We start from the raw sequence: 13,249 nt of genomic DNA on the forward strand, positions 1-13,249 counted from the left end.
GATCCATTGGGTTGGTCATCATTTTGTTACTGTGTGGTTTGAATTACTCGCTATGCCAAAGTTGTAATCTTAAGCTAACACTGAAATCTTTTCTGAAGCATTCAAGTATTTGTTGTCTTGGACACTGTGAGCCCAAAGGCTGTAGAGTTTTAAAAAGATGTGTCGCACATCTGTAAGAGGGCTTTCCTCTGTTAAATAAAACAAAGGATTGCAACACGTTAAAAAGCCAACAGCTTAAACAAGTGAAGTAGGAGCTTGGAACCAGCAAAAGCTTGATATATTATCATTCGACAAGCGGATTACTGAACATACAGTACCTAAACCAACTTGACCCTTCCATTGTGAAGGACGGATAATCCCTCACAAAACACTTAGTGACAGCCCTGTGACAGTCTATCCACAGGCCGAGCTGTAGTTGTTGCTTATTTAATGGCAATATATAAATAAGTTCATTAAAACGGGCTCCCAAGTTAACAACTACAAACTTTAAAAACAACAGCAAGTGTTGCCATTTTTAGTCTGGCAAAATCCCATCAGCAAGAGACCAGAAGGCTGCACGATGGCTTACTAAAGCAGCCAAACATGGTGCACTGCTTTACTTATAAAGAATCTTGTTTTTGGTGCTTCCTGCATTTCCTGGTGATACCCTGTTTATTTTCAACTACCTGCTTATTTGCAACTACAGTTTCACATACAGTAGAAAGTGCAGCAAAGAGAACTCGTATGTTTGAAATCTGATGTATTTCCAACAAATGCAACGATCTCCTGACAGCTTTGTCGTTACTTGTAATCGTTCGACTCGACTTCGATATTTGTCCAGATTTATTTCAGAATGCCGATTAAGTCACGAAAATGGATTAAGATGAATAAAGCCCATAATTAACACTGTTATCTTAGTCTTTATTTTGTCACAATTGTATGTCAAATATATATATGTCTATATGACATATATTATATGACATATATAATTTCATTTCTTTACAATAGAGAAACAACATAGAGATAACACACTATTTTGGTTTCTAAGTAGAAGCTCCTTGTAATAGTGGCATTTTTTTCAATACACTGTTTAAGTCAAGCTCCCACTCAAGTCATGGTTTTGTTTTCCTTTTGAGTCACATTTATTCACAATGTGTGTTTGTTTGTCTCTTTTCCTTTTGTAATTCGATGTCTTTTGTGTCAATATTTTTCCCCCCTCGGGAATTCAATCTGTTCGTGTTCTTTCGAAAACTGATGGCCATCTGTTATTGGTCCATGTGGCCACACAGATGGTCCCACCTGCTAGCCATACTGAGCCACCAGCAAAGGTATACATTTATTGGAAACGGTGTCTTCTCTTTACAGAGTTAATCCAATCAGCTCGCAGAGGGCTTGGCATAAGTGTTTCCAATTCCTCTGCAGATGGGTCCTTTGGTGGCCAAGTCTGCTCCTCCGTACACAAGAGATGTCTGACCTTGGCAATGTCCCCGGGTTCCTCTTTGGCCTGCTGCCTTCCATCCTCTGGTCCCGCTGCCTGTGTGCAGAACTCTGGGGGAATACTGGACACTTTTCCCCTCTGACTCCCGTGCCGTCTTCTCAAGAGTGTTTGTGCCACCGTGGTGGATCTCACTGTGAGACCCAGACCTTTTCATGGGGCTGCAAAGGCTTTTCTGTTTTAACTCCTGCGCGAGTTCCACTGTAATTTCAAAGGAGCAGGGTGTTTGAGGAGAGCCGAGATTCTTCTCCAACCCCAGGAGAGAAGCGGCGGCGGCGGGGGGGCTAACGCTGCTGGGCATGACACTGGTCGCCAGCACGACGCTTTCAGGGGGAGAGGGAGGATTGCTAACGGGAAGGCCCGTCTTTCCAGCCAGCACGGGGTGCCACTTGAAGAGCCCCGCTTGGTTCCGGTCACTCGTGACCGGGTGGCCGGCCTCAAGGTCACACGTTTGGAGCGAAGGGATGATGGGCACAGATCGGGTGCGGAGGGAGGGTGGCAGGAAGGTCGTACCTTTATCGAGGCGGGTGCAGGGAACCTCAGTCCATCCTTTCCTGGCTGTGAAGTGAGAGAGTGAGGTCCTGCTCAGGAGGGCGCCGACCCTTCCGCCGGCAGAATCACACCTTTGGGCAAAGAGAAAAGGATGGAAATGTCAGGGTGAGGAAGTCATTTATAATTTGACCTTTTCATCTTAGACACTTTCCTAATTTTAAATGAATAGAAAAGCCCGAGCAATAGAGAATATGAAGTTACCTTCCATATTTAGAACACCAAGATGACATTCGTTGTGTTTTAGAAAGATGCCAGTCTGTCAAGGCTTCACCGTATCATTTCACACCGGCACAAAAATATCTTGTACCAAACAAAATGATCACTATTTAGGTATTGTTGTTTCATAATCTACGTGTAATTATGTATAATCCTTGGCATGAGCGGCGTCTACTGTTGCTGCATGAATGTTTAACTGAGAAATCCCTCTGCTCATCACTGCCTTATCAGAGATTTAAGGCTTTAGCAGTACAGCAGGTGGATTCCTGACCCGCCCTGTGTGACTGTTGTATGTAGAAACAATACACGGCTTCACACGGCTTCTAATTTCATTTTATTGTAGTTTTCACACAGCAAGCAACTAATCAGATGGGCCCACGATGTAACATTAAGCAGGGTTGAACGGGGGAGTAAGTCTCAGCAGGTGCATTTGCATGATGATGCATCCTCCTTCAAACGTAGAGAGCGGAAGCAGATAAGCTTGAAAGGCATTATCGTCGGCCATGACAGTAACACGGCAGAGAGGGGAAACTTATCTGGAGTCAAGTGGGCAAGTTTGTGTATGTTTGTTAAAGTTGTTACTGAAGCCTCGGCTCCCATTTAGAATCGCATCCAGTGTTATTGTCAGCCTTGAAAGATTGTTGGTAGCGTAACCAAGTTTAAAAAATTGAATTACCACCCCACCCTCCTCCCCCACCCTTGGTATTAGAAGGGCAAAAGCAAGCTGGAGGTAAATCCGACAGATCAAAACAAAACCTAAAAATAACTCCAATAGCAAATTTGCTTTGAATTCCTCCGCTAACCGTGATGGGTAAATATGTTTTGACACCAGATGATGAAACTGACAATACTCTGTGGGGATTTGTTGTCACAAAACGGAAAACGTAGAAGAGTGCTCTCGCGTCTGTTTGTGGTTCTCGCCTCTTTATTAGCACTTTCCACCGCGCCGGACTCGGTGCCTCCATCTTTACTTCTCGGCTCAGTCCTCCTCCTCCTTTCCTCACTTTCCCCTCTCGCGTTCTCTCACTCTCCTTTCCACCTCCCGTCTCTCATTTCCAGAGATGAGAGGGTGTATCCATGGCAACACGGGAGACATGGGGGCTGGAGGAGGAGGAGGAGGAGGAGGAGGAGAGGGCTGTAAGCTTGGTGTTGCGTGGCTTGTAAGTCGAGAAATAGGTCATTTCAACCACCAGAAGGCCAGCGAAAGCCATATTTGAGTGATGGATGTGTGGGGGAATTATCAGTGGCTAATGAGATCTAAATTGTTACTACACAAATGCAATTTTATCCCCAAGAAGATGACAAGCCCTCCTATTTCAGCTCCTCTCCTAAACATTTGACAAAGCGCGGCAGATTTAATTGCCTATAGCTTTACAGATTTCACCGTTGTGAAAAAGAATTCTCGTCAGCTTCTTTATTAGTGTGTTTCGTTACTCCTTATAAGTGCGAGCGTGCATGTTTGTGAGTGTGTGTGTGTTTAGAGGGAAACTGCTCCTGAAGGATCTTTCTGCACAACCATTTGAAAGAATTGCTGAGCTCCGTGGAGCTTTGTTTAAAAATGTAAATTATGGAAATAGGTCACATAAAGAGTTTGGCAGCTTGCAGTGTAACTTACTGTAATGCTCAATCAGGTTGGCATGCTAATAGGAACATTGCTAGGCACTTTAAAGTGTGTGAAATGCACAGGGGACACTGCTGCTTTAATGACAGACGTTTCTGTTAACAGTGCTATTGCTCAAGTTCCACACAGTGACAGCAAATTAGGCTGCTTCTGAGTCATATGCTAAACAGGACTGTCTTACGCAGGATTAAGATGCTCTTGTCTGCATCTGTAAATAAAACCTACACTTATTTAATGTTTACAGTGTTTTGAAGGAGAAATGCCAGTGGAGCTGCTTGACATTATGCATCAATGCACCGAGGAATACAAGCACCTCAGTGATAAATATTTTCCGTCTTTGGTGGTCGTTACGCAACAATCAGCCTGAAAAAAGGGCAAAAGAAAAGTTATAACTAATGCGAAAAGCTTTGTTTTAACATAAAAAAATCAGTATGTCAGAGAGGATTTCACATCACATCACATTTTAGCAAGCGTGACCAGTCTGTACTTTTTAAATGTGTTTTAAGTCTGCAGACTAGGCTGTGCCAAAAGTCCCTCTCGCTTCGAATGCCTCCTGAAACAGCACCAGTAGCTGCGCTTCGCTCGGGATGGCCGTCAAAATAGGCCAGCTCGCTTCACTCGACATCAGCGGGAGCATGGGGGCAATTCAAGATGTGCAAAAGCCTGGAAGTAATCCATTTCAACATGTAGCCTGTTCTAAGAGGCCGCAGTCATCTAATGTACTTTATACTCAGCTTGTAAATTACAGAAATTTTATCATTTTGTTGATATGTGACCTATGATGCTTCCCATGCTTGATCATTAGCCAAAATCAAACCGTTTTGGATAGCTAGAAATTCGTGTGAACCCGTGCATCATTTGGTAATTAGCTTTGGCACAGCCGTTGTATTTTTAACCCTGTTAAAACATGCAGATAAAACAAATTTTCATTCACAGCAGCAGCCCAGTGGCAGCGAGGATTACACACATCTTTCCCAGCACCATGATACTGTTGCGCTTTTGGGATCAAGTGTGTTCTCCAAATTAATTGTGACAGTCCCAGCTGAAAGAGGAGGGGGGTAGGGGGGGCACTGCAGATCTCATTTATTTCCCTGGATCACATTTCATAGGCTGGTTCACGGATTTGAACTGAGAGTCTTCCAGTCATAAACTCATTTCTCCCTAAATTATCCCTCTGCCACTCCGACTTAACCTTAGTTAGTCCAGAGGTCTGTATCACTGAAACGGCTATTTGACCTCGGCGTGGAGGGAGGCGAAGAGAATTTCCTCTTTGCTGGCTCAAACAAACATGACAAAACTAATAACGAGACAAAGAAATAGTTTCACCTTCTTATGGACTCCATGTCCGATGACTCATCCTCCTGCAAGTGTTTGTAGACATGCCCCGCCACTCTGGATCCGTCAATAAGATTTGTGGGTATTTTGTGTTTCCCTCTGGAAATGGGTGGAGTCCTGAAGTAATTAGTCTCTCTCCGTTGTAGGGCTGGGCTGAGTGAGAGCGAACTACTCCTGAAACCAGACAGCATGCAAAAGAGATGGGTCAAAATCATTAGGTAAAGACCGTTCACTAATTCATCTGTTGTATCAGCTATAGATGTCCTTTCTAGGGTTTCATGATGTAAAAATGGTCTGGAGTAAATCGACCTTTGTGCTTGAGACTTGAAAGGGGAAAAAACAAAATCCAATCCCACCTTCAATTGACTCGACGCGGAAATTACCCTGGTATCGAAGCTTATGAGACAGATGAATCAGATACACGTGAAAGGAATCGTAAGTTATCAATAAGCAATACAATTTACATAAGAATGGAATCATTTCCATTCATCCATCCATTTTCATCTGCTTATCTAATTCAGGCTGAAAGGCTTGGTACACGGCAGACAGGTTGCCAGTCTATCTCAGGGCTAATGCAGACAGACAGACAAACATCCAACCTCACATTCGCACCTATGGCCAATTTAAAATCACCAATTAACCTAACATGCTTTGGATTGTGGGAGGAATCCGGAGCACCCAGAGAGAACCCACGCAGGCACAGAGATAACATGCAAACTCCACACTCTTCCCACCCCCGCAAGAGAGGAGGGAAGGAACTATGGGAGAAATCTCAAGCTGTGTCTTAAAGGGAAACGCGAATGCGCTTGAAACGCCACCCCCCTCCAAAAAATATCTTTAGTGTAAATGTTTTAATTTCAAGATTAGTATGCATTCCCTACGCTTTCTTTTTTTCACTCCCTTCTACCTGTTGAAAAGGGGGCTTAGATTAATTCACATTCACAAAGTGCACATGTAGCATAGAAAGATGGTTTTCATGCCAAGCATTCGTTCATTCATTCTTGGAATTGGCTCACCTACGAAGAATGCAGCTGTTTTTTCATATTACAAAAATACACCCGTGCTTTCCCTGCAATATGTGCTGTGAAAAGGTCTAATCCCAAGGAAAATGTGGAGGTTAGCAGTGTGATGATGCTCTGTTTTTGTTGCCTGTGAATGTAAAGATGCAGGACTAGTTTCTCCCTGGGTTTTATTGAACAAATCTCACAGAGATTTTGCCTCGAACCAGGTGCCGGAGAAGAGGCTGTGTACTTACTGCGGTGCATTCTAGGAGAGGTGTGTTACACTATTAAACACATACTTTTTCATGTACTTTGAGGGCTGCTTTAGAATTAAAAGATTAATATAAAAAGTTTTTTACATACATGCTTAAATGAAAAACCCTTTGCTGCTTGAGAGGAAACAGTGCAAAAGTCTTGAGTCTCTCCTGGTTTTTAATGTCAATATTTTAAGTTGGTATTTGGTACGACCACCTTTATTCTTCAACACAGCAATAGGGAAGCCTTCTTTGAGTAACCTCACCTATCGTTATGAGCTTTGGTTAGTGACTGAAAGAACTAGATCGCGGATACATGCGGCGGGAATGAGCTTTCTCCAAAGGGTGGCTGGCCTCACCCTTAGAGACAGGGTGAGGAGTTAGGCCATCCGGGAGGGGCTCAGAGTAGAGCCGCTGCTCCTCCACATCGAAAAGAGACAGTTGAGGTGGTTCAGGCATCTGACAAGGATGCCTCCTGGGCGCATCTTGAGTGAGGTGTTCTGGGCATATCCCACCTCTGGGCAGACCCAGGACATGCTGGAGAGATTATATCACTCGGCTGGCCTGGGACCGCCTTGGTGTTCCCCCGGATACGCTGGAGGAGGTGGCTGGGGAGAGGCCAGTCTGGGCTTCTCTGCTTATCCTGTGGCCCCTGCGAGCTTCACCCGGAAGAAAATGGATGGATGGATTCATGGACCGAACATTCAACATTTTAAACAATCATTTTTGAATTAACATCTGTGTTTACACATTTTATTGTCAGTGATGGATGCTGGAAGCTGGGAATCACCAAGAAGACAATGTCACTCCTACTTGTAGAATTTGATTATTTCCATAATTTTTGATTTAGCCATTCAACGCAAATTACAGGATAATTTACAGTTTTAATGTTACATTTTAAAGTGTCATTTTGATCCAAAGAGCCATGCACTAGCATGGTTAAGCAAGTGCTAACATGCTAACGAAGTTTCCATACAGACCTTTATCGTCCAGAACATATAGAAAACACTGCTTTAGTGTTTTCTTTCTGTGAACTTCAAATAAATGCCATGTATTGTTAGGGGTTATCCTGCACCTTGAAAATGACCTCTAGCTTACATACTGATATTCTACTGCTGTTAATGATAGAAGCAGCTGCCTTTAGAGACTGAGCTTCCTGTTTAGGCACACAGTTTTTAAATTGGTCTGTGGGCAGTAGGTGGTCTGCCTCAAAGCAGATCCCTGGATGTCTGCAGTAATGAATCAAATCAAATCAAATCACTTTTTATTGTCACATCACATGTGCAGGCACACTGGCACAGCACATGCGAGTGAAATTCTTGTGTGCGAGCCCCACAAGCAACAGAGATGTGCAAACACAACAACACAAACGAGCAAAATACAAGAATGGCCAACCTGAAACTAATAAATATATGTACAATATATAATAGTGTATGCATTTCTGGATGTGTATACTAAATATTTTCCTACGTGTGTGTGTGTGTGTGTGTGTGTGTGTGTGTGTATACACATTTTTACAAATTAAATAGTAAAAAAATAAAATAATAATAATAATAATAATAAAATATATAAAATATACAGAGTTGAATATGTGCAAAACAAGTGGCATTTATATACAGTGTGGAGTGCATAATGTTGAAGTTCCAGTAGTGAAGCTGAGGTGTCTATGACGTGTTCAGCAGTCTGATGGCCTGATGGAAAAAGCTGTCTCTCAGTCTGCTGGTACGGGACCGGATGCTGCAGAACCTCCTTCCTGATGGAAGCAGTCTGAACAGTTTATGGCTGGGGTGACTGGAGTCCTTGATGATCCTCCCCGCTTTCCTCAGGCACCGCTTCCTGTAGATGTCTTGGAGGGAGGGAAGCTCACCTCCAATTATCCGTTCAGAGCACCGCACTACTCGCTGGAGAGCTTTGCAGTTGTAGGCGGTGCTGTTGCCATACCAGGTGGTGATGCATCCAGTGAGGATGCTCTCAATGGCACAACGATAGAAGGTCCTGAGGATGCGGGGGCTCATGCCGAATCTTTTCAGTCTCCTGAGAAAGAAGAGGCGCTGCTGCGCCTTCTTCACTGTTTTGTTTGTGTGTACTGACCACGTAAGATCCTCAGCCAGGTGTACGCCAAGGAACCGGAAGCTGCTCACTCTCTCCACAGCAGCGCCGTTGATGGTGATGGGGGTGTGTACTTCTCTGCACCTCCGGAAGTCCACTATCAACTCCTTTGTCTTTGCGACGTTGAGGGTGAGATGGTTGTCTTGACACCAGTGGGTCAGGGCGCTGACCTCCTCCCTGTAAGCCGTCTCATCACCGTTGGTGATAAGACCCACCACTGTAGTGTCGTCCGCAAACTTCACAATGATGTTGGAGCTGTTAGTGGCTGTGCAGTCGTAGGTGTAGAGTGAGTACAGGAGAGGGCTCAGTACATACCCCTGTGGAGCACCAGTGTTCAGTGTGATGGGGGATGAGGTGATGCTGCCCAGTCTGACCACCTGGCGTCTGTCAGACAGGAAGCTAAGGATCCAGCTGCAGAGGGAGCTGCTCAGTCCTAGATCCTGCAGTTTCCTGTCCAGCTTCGAGGGAACGATGGTATTGAATGCTGAGCTGTAATCTCCAAACAGCATCCTCACATACGTGTCTCTCTTCTCCAGGTGTGACAGGGCAGTGTGTAGTGTCAGGGCTATGGCATCATCAGTGGACCTGTTGTGGCGGTATGCAAACTGTAGAGGGTCCAGTGAGTCGGGTAGTGCAGAGCAGATGAAGTCCCTGACCAGCTTCTCGAAGCATTTGCTTACGATGGGGGTCAGGGCTACAGGTCGCCAGTCGTTCAATGAGGAGATGGTGGAGGGACAGGGACGATGGTGGCAATGGTATTAAATCCAAGGTACACCGAGCCATAATGCAATCTGATGTGTGAGCACATCATGCAAAGACAAACAGCTCCCAATGAATATGTAATCACAAAATACACTCAATTATTTTGATGTTATTATGAATTTCTTTAAGACACCGTGGCTACCCTGATCGTTGCTTACCAGCAAATCCTCTGTGATCAATATGTCAGTTGATTGTGCTAGTTAATCTGAACCACTGAAAAGAGCTGAAACATATTATTATTGTCGTGTAAATAACTTTTTTTTGTATTGAACCATTAAACAAAAATCAGCACCACACGCTCTCACAGCTTGATTTTGGCTCTTGAATAATTTGGCGCAGCACAAAAATAGCTTGTGTATGAAGTGCTGCATTGTTTGATTCTTCTTGTTATTGAAATAGTAATCAAGATGTTCAAACTTTAGGATTTTCTTGCCAGTCATTAAACTGAACTCCCTGATTCCTTTTCTTTCATGCAGTCCAGTGGATGACTGCTTAATAATTGATAAACCACTGGAACACTGAAAAAAACAACAACAAAAAAACGCTCTGCTACAGTAATTTGCTGATGTCCGTGGCTGTGGAACAAAAAGCATACACAATGTTGGCTCTAGTGTTTGCTGGCTTTTATATCGACTGATGTTGTAAAAAGTTGATATGAATACAGCTAAATATTGTCGGTTTTGTTGGCTATTAGCGTGCTGATTTTTTTTTAATTAGGATTAACTGGAAAAAACATGAAAACATGATTTTTTTGGGGCTGTTGTAATTACTGAATGATAAAAGTTGAACCTTTTAAAACGGAAAGGCAGCTGCTTATCTCCACAATTCAACAAGACTGTGCAACCCCCTGATGTTAAATGGGTAAGCCTGGTTGGTAGGGTAATCCAGTACTTATTTAAACCACTTCCTCCCTCTGTTAATGCCTTTACCGGACATATCGCAGAGAGAGAGAAACGGCAGGAAAACAGAGGGGGATGGCATGTGACAAAGAACCTGAGGTGAGTTAAAAAAATGGAAAAAGTATGCCACATTTTCAGAGTAAACACCATTTTCTACTAAACCAGCAGGAAACACCCACATAGCACTTCTGATATTCACTATGGATACTGATTATGTCCCCTACTCAACATGTACAAGCCACACGTGGCGGCTTTCAGCACATTGATTAGGCTTCTTACTACAATTTTCTCATAATACCATCATGACAAAGGAATCATTGTAATCAACTGAATTTAAGTGAAAACAGCAATTGACTTGTGTCAGCAGGAGTCCACTGTTTTCATCAAAGCAACTCGTACATATTACTGCATTCAATAGGACACGCAAGTGCGAAGTTACAAATCGAAATGATTTTTGCCCTCTAAACATTTGATGAACGATGGTTGCCTTGAGCTTTTTTTCTGCAATCAACAGGCGTGTAGTTCATTTAACTGCAGGAGCAGAAGAGCAGGAAAAACAAGCTCAATACATCCTTTGTCAAATATTATATCAGGTGAACAAAATAAAGATTTAATTGCTTTTGGCGCTGATGTGCTAGATAACACATGGCACAAGGTTTTAAGTTCATATTTAACCAGCATTGTAATGCCAATTATTCTTGGCTGAATGACTTAAATCATGGAAATCAGGGCTGAAAAATCTCAGTTCTGGAGTCAGAAATTCCCAGCTGCCATCAAAGGCAGCATACCCACGAATAGGCTGAGTATGACAGGGCAATATGGGCAAAAATATTTATCACGATATATAAATTGAAAATTTGCGATAACGATATAACTGATGATATAATTAACACGAGACAAAATAATTTACAACTCTGCAACTTTATTAGTGCAAAAAAACAAAACCAAAAAACCTATCAATGTATTTTCACTTAAACAAGCAGCTGTTTTTTAATGCAAATTCCTTGCTGACAGTTTAACCATTTCCAGTGAAAATTGGCCGACATATCCTCAGCATAACCATGTATAATATCCACAAAACTTAAAAAGAGGTTATACAAACACAATACGTTGAAGCACAGTACGTATCACTCCGCGAGGCTCCTGCCTACGATACCTGTAATGCTCCGACAATCCATCAAGCAGTGCGGCTTCATAGCTTATCAAAGTCATACTAAAACATTTTTTGACAGATTTTCGAGCGCCGTGTATCACATAAAATCGGTTCAAGGTCAGTAAGCACAACCAGAATTCATACACCGGATTATAAGGGGCACTGTCGCTTTTTCAGAAAATCAAAGGATTTTAAGTGTGCCGTATTTTCTGAAAAACACGGTAATAACGACGGCCTACTTGCATGCTCTACCAAAAATTGTGCTTTGGTGTGTATCTGACGGACGAAAGCTAAACCAATTCCACACCACTGAGGTTGCAGCATTTTTACAAACCAATTCTGGTTCATCCGTTTCATTCAACGATCCGTTTTTGCCCTTCTCATTCTGCAATGGTAGTCCTCAAAGGATTAATTCTACTTAAGTTGATTTACCTTACAAGAGATCTGGATTCACACGAGATTCATAATCACCAGAGAATCCATCTTACTAAGTTTGTCAACTACTGCATGCAATCAAAGGCGCACTGAAGTCGGTGAAATGGGAGTCCTATGAGGAACTATGGGGTGTATAAGGTCAACTAAAGGTCTGGTTTACCTTTAATAATGGATCTTATATGTAATCACCTAACAAAGTATTTGTTAAGTATCTTTAGGAGTCCTTTATATGCATATTTTCTTTAAGAAATCTTGCTAGCTTTCAAAGCTTTCAAGGTCTTCCGAATCTGTTGTTTTCTTCCCCTCATTGATGTTCCTTGGTTGTCCTGTGGCTTGTTGATCTGCTGTTTGAGTTTAGTCCATGGTGGGGCTATTGCGCAGATGGTTCAGTCAATCACCTGTCTTTTTTGAAGAAGACTGTCCTAACTATTTTTCACAGAGAAGCTCTCTGCAACAAACCATGTTTCAAAAATGTTGATAAGATCTTCTGGATTTTCCACTAGTGCAAACGTTGGATGATATTTATGGGTTTTAAACAAATATCTTCTATTGCAGACATTTCCATTGACTGCAAGGCAAGATATTGCTAATGCCTTTGGTGACGTGTATTAAAGGATAACGTTTGCTTGTGCAAAACAACAAATCCTGTCAGCCTTAAATGTGCTTAATGCTAATTACAGAAGGTTCAGACGCACTAACGTATTAATGCTAAGTTGGTTAAAGATTACGTTACAGCTGTTTTAGAATCGTATTGTGACATTTAACAAAATCTCAGCTCAACAGAGGCAATCTGCATTACAAATGAATCAGTTTGCATATAATCCAGCCTAATTATAAACCAATGAGACACAGGTAACCATTTTCAGCAGTATTGATAGGCCATATTGACACATGTTTATGGTGCAGTTCTCCTGATAGCTCACGTTGTGGTCCACTTTCAGGTCAATAGCTGAAAGCATCTCAACATCATCCATCACAGTCTAGTTCTCCCCTGCCTCGGCCTACTTTGAGAGCAAGCTGAACAGATGATTGACTGTCAGCTGCCCTTCATGAGGCACCTGCACGACACTGCGGAGAATAAAACACCAGAGGGAGATGGTACCATCCCCGCAGCCACATATGACAACCTTTTTTTGTAAAAAACTTTCCTCTTTGACACAGCACTGGTCCATTAAAACAGAATAACTGCTGCCACAGTGGGGCTTTCACTAAAGGTGGCATCGCAGTCAGCCACACATAAAAAAAAACCTTCCTCGGTATATAGAGACAAGCTCGCCATTCACCGTTTTCTACCCTAACATAGGCTCTTTTAATCTCTGTACATTCTGTATTCTGTGCTTTTGATGCAGAATATGGAAAATCCATCACGCTAAACCAAAAATAATGAGGGTTTAAATAAATATGTTAAAACTTATGCACAACAGTTGTGTTTAAAAGT

The 13,249-nt window shown here is 42.6% G+C and overlaps 1 protein-coding gene across 1 annotated transcript in view; it reads right to left on the reverse strand.

Annotated features, from left to right (window-relative positions):
* Positions 1-879: 879 nt before the first annotated feature.
* Positions 880-13,249, reverse strand: part of nrg3b (neuregulin 3b) — a 204,956-nt gene continuing 192,586 nt past the window's right edge. Inside the window, exons 8-9 of the mRNA XM_085284591.1 lie at positions 5,190-5,372; positions 880-2,097 (exon numbers count right to left, since the gene is read on the reverse strand). Coding sequence (XP_085140717.1) covers positions 1,356-2,097; positions 5,190-5,372 — 925 coding nt within the window. The 3' untranslated portion in view covers positions 880-1,355. The remainder of the gene's footprint in view (positions 2,098-5,189; positions 5,373-13,249) is intronic.

This window comes from Mchenga conophoros, linkage group LG8, assembly GCF_057382185.1.
Source record: "Mchenga conophoros isolate Kocher_MC1m ecotype Shallow Benthic linkage group LG8, M_conophoros_male_GT1.1, whole genome shotgun sequence".
Classification (NCBI taxonomy): domain Eukaryota; kingdom Metazoa; phylum Chordata; class Actinopteri; order Cichliformes; family Cichlidae; genus Mchenga; species Mchenga conophoros.